General features: G+C 34.6%; 1 protein-coding gene across 1 annotated transcript in view; it reads right to left on the bottom strand.

The window, feature by feature from the left end:
• Positions 1-1,875, bottom strand: part of LOTGIDRAFT_123611 (hypothetical protein) — a gene marked incomplete at both ends in the record, with an annotated part of 3,271 nt that extends 1,396 nt beyond the window's left edge. Inside the window, 2 exons of the mRNA XM_009060719.1 lie at positions 1,215-1,350; positions 1,745-1,875. Coding sequence (XP_009058967.1) covers positions 1,215-1,350; positions 1,745-1,875 — 267 coding nt within the window. The remainder of the gene's footprint in view (positions 1-1,214; positions 1,351-1,744) is intronic.
• Between the last annotated feature and the right edge of the window lie 1,135 nt (positions 1,876-3,010).

Here is a 3,010-nt window from a genome sequence, read left to right on the forward strand (position 1 = left end):
TAGCATGCTACAGATTCATCAGATCATAAATAGTTAGTGGAGTCACCCAAAGAAAAAATAAATTAAGCTCTGTGGTTTTATCAATTAGCAATAACATTGTTGCTCCATTAAAAAAATGTTTGCCTACCTTCTCCGTGCTTGTCAGTGAACTGGAAAGCTTCAACCAATCTTAATGTTTCTTCAACAGAACGTCCCACTGGTAGGTCATTTACTGTAATCTGTCTGACAACTCCTACTTGATCAATAATAAACAAACCCCTGAAAAATAAACAACCCCCTGAAATATAAACAACCCTATAATAAACAAGCCCTGGGCTATGAACAATCCCAATAATAAACAAAGCCAATAGAATATAAAATAAATAAACCCCAATAATAAACAAAGCCACTGGAATATAAAATAAATAAACCCCAATAATAAACAAAGCCACTGGAATATAAAATAAATAAACCCCAATAATAAACAAAGCCACTAGAATATAAAATAAATAAACCCCAATAATAAACAAAGCCACTGGAATATAAAATAAATAAACCCCAATAATAAACAAAGCCACTGGAATATAAAATAAATAAACCCCAATAATTAACAAAGCCACTGGAATATAAAATAAATAAACCCCAATAATAAACAAAGCCACTGGAATATAAAATAAATATACCCCAATAATAAACAAAGCCACTAGAATATAAAATAAATAAACCCCAATAATTAACAAAGCTACTGGAATATAAAATAAATAAACCCCAATAATAAACAAAGCCACTGGAATATAAAATAAATAAACCCCAATAATAAACAAAGCCACTGGAATATAAAATAAATAAACCCCAATAATTAACAAAGCCACTGGAATATAAAATAAATAAACCCCAATAATAAACAAAGCCCACCTTAAAGCTATGCCTTCCTCTTCTAATAAAACATCATATTCTTTTGATATTTCTTTACTAAAATCTGATAGTAGGGGATACTTTAACCCTCCAAGACCACCTGACTGGAAAATACAAACAGTTTTATTTTGGTCCACTCATAGGAATGATAAAAGATTGCTGTTTGTCAGGATCCCCAAAAAAAACAGGTTATTTTGACTCACAAATTGCTATGTTACAGTACTTACATTATGTTGGACAGTGCTGGTATCATAACATAGTCTTATTCAAGGGTCTTATTACACATGTTTTCAAGATATTTATAAAAATTATAAACCAACCTTCCTGGGCATATTGATCCAAGCAAGATGGCTGAAATGTGAGTCTGTAGATACACCAACCACCTCTGTATTTAATGCATGAAATTTATCGATGTTATCACTAAACGCGATAATTTCTGTTGGACACACAAACGTACTGAAATAAGATCGTCAAAATATGAAACATGTCTTCAGAATGATTTGACTGAGAGGGAAGATGAAAGACAGGCCTTTATGTTGCTACTCAGCAAGGGTGTTCATTTCGCCATTTTGCAGATTTGGCATGCCCAAAATGTCAGGCTTCCAGTGGATATCAAGTATAGGTCCCATATTGACCAATCTGTTCATAGATAATGCCTTTTGTAACCTTTTCTTGCGTAAATAAATTAATAATGCATAGCCTAAATTTGACCCTTTTTCAATAATTATTTCTGGCAATTTCTGCAATATCTGGGTGTTTTTGCCTACTGTTTTAAAATTCCAACTCCCCCATCTAAACAAGTTTTCCCCTGTCAGCACCCTTGAGTGTAAAGCTGTCATTAAATACTCACAAATCTAGAGGGTAGAAAAACAGAACAAGATATTTTCCACGGAAGTCTGAAAGTTGGATATTCTTAAACTGACCATTGACTACAGCTTGTCCAGAAAAATCTGGGGCTGTCTGCTGGATCCGAGGTGACCATAATGACCCACCTGATAATATAAATCGGAAGCCATGAAGACAACATTACAGTGTTAAGGCTCACCCCTCAAGGTAAGAAAAATTTATTTTAATTTTAAAGCGTTTTCAAGAAAGAGGTCAATAACTCCTATAAAACAATTGTTTTTTTTGGGGATTTTGATAGGGTTCATCCATGGGTGATAATAAACAGTTACACCAAGTTTCTTCAATATTCGCCAAGAATTGTGCCTCCTAGAGTGTTTACAAGCTAGAAATCAAACGAGTTTCCAAGCACAAAGGCAATTACTCATACTTGTTATTTTTCAATTCCTCAGATTTTCAATAGGTTTCATCCTTGGGTGATTACGAACACTTTTGTCAAATGTAGAGTGTGGACGGACGGACATGGGTGACAGCAATATACGCCCCCCAATTTCATGTGGGCGTATAAAAATGAAGTCTAAGATCATCAGACCTAGCTGGGTTTTACTATATAGAGTATGATATATAGACACAGCTTTATGTAACAACAATCACTGGTTAAAGTAAATGAATTAAAAAAGATTAATTGAAGATTAAATAAACAACTATTGCTGGTATTGGAGTCTTTTATTAATAGAAATTACATTGTTCATATAACTAACTATGCTTAAAGTTGGAAATTGTTTTGAATATGAATAATTACAAGTTGATAAGTTTATCATATGCATGCGATAAACGAACACCTTCATCTCTGTTAAGGTCAGGCTGATATCTTCTGATGTGGATAGCTTCATGAAGTCTCCTGGTTTTATCTATGTGCTTATTGATTGTCAGTATGTTGGTGTTGTCAAAGTTGACTTTATGTCCTGTTTTCCTTCCCATAGCAAGATGTTCAGCCACAGCAGATGTTCCTTCATTGCCGGGCTTGTCTTGATGGTCTTTGAGTCGAACATCAAGGGGTCTCTTTGTTTCCCCTATATACGAGCTTCCACAGGAGCACTCAACTTGGTAGACACATCCCTTAGGTTTTTGGTTGTTGGAGGGATTCAATTTACCACTGGCTCTGAGCAAATCTTTAAGCGTTGAGTTGCCAGAGAACACTGTTTCAATGCCGACTGACTTTTTCAGGAATCTATATGACAGCCTTTGAGGAAAAGACCATGGAAACCTCTCC

The sequence above is a fragment of the Lottia gigantea genome (genome assembly GCF_000327385.1).
Source record: "Lottia gigantea unplaced genomic scaffold LOTGIsca_44, whole genome shotgun sequence".
NCBI lineage: Eukaryota > Metazoa > Mollusca > Gastropoda > Lottiidae > Lottia > Lottia gigantea.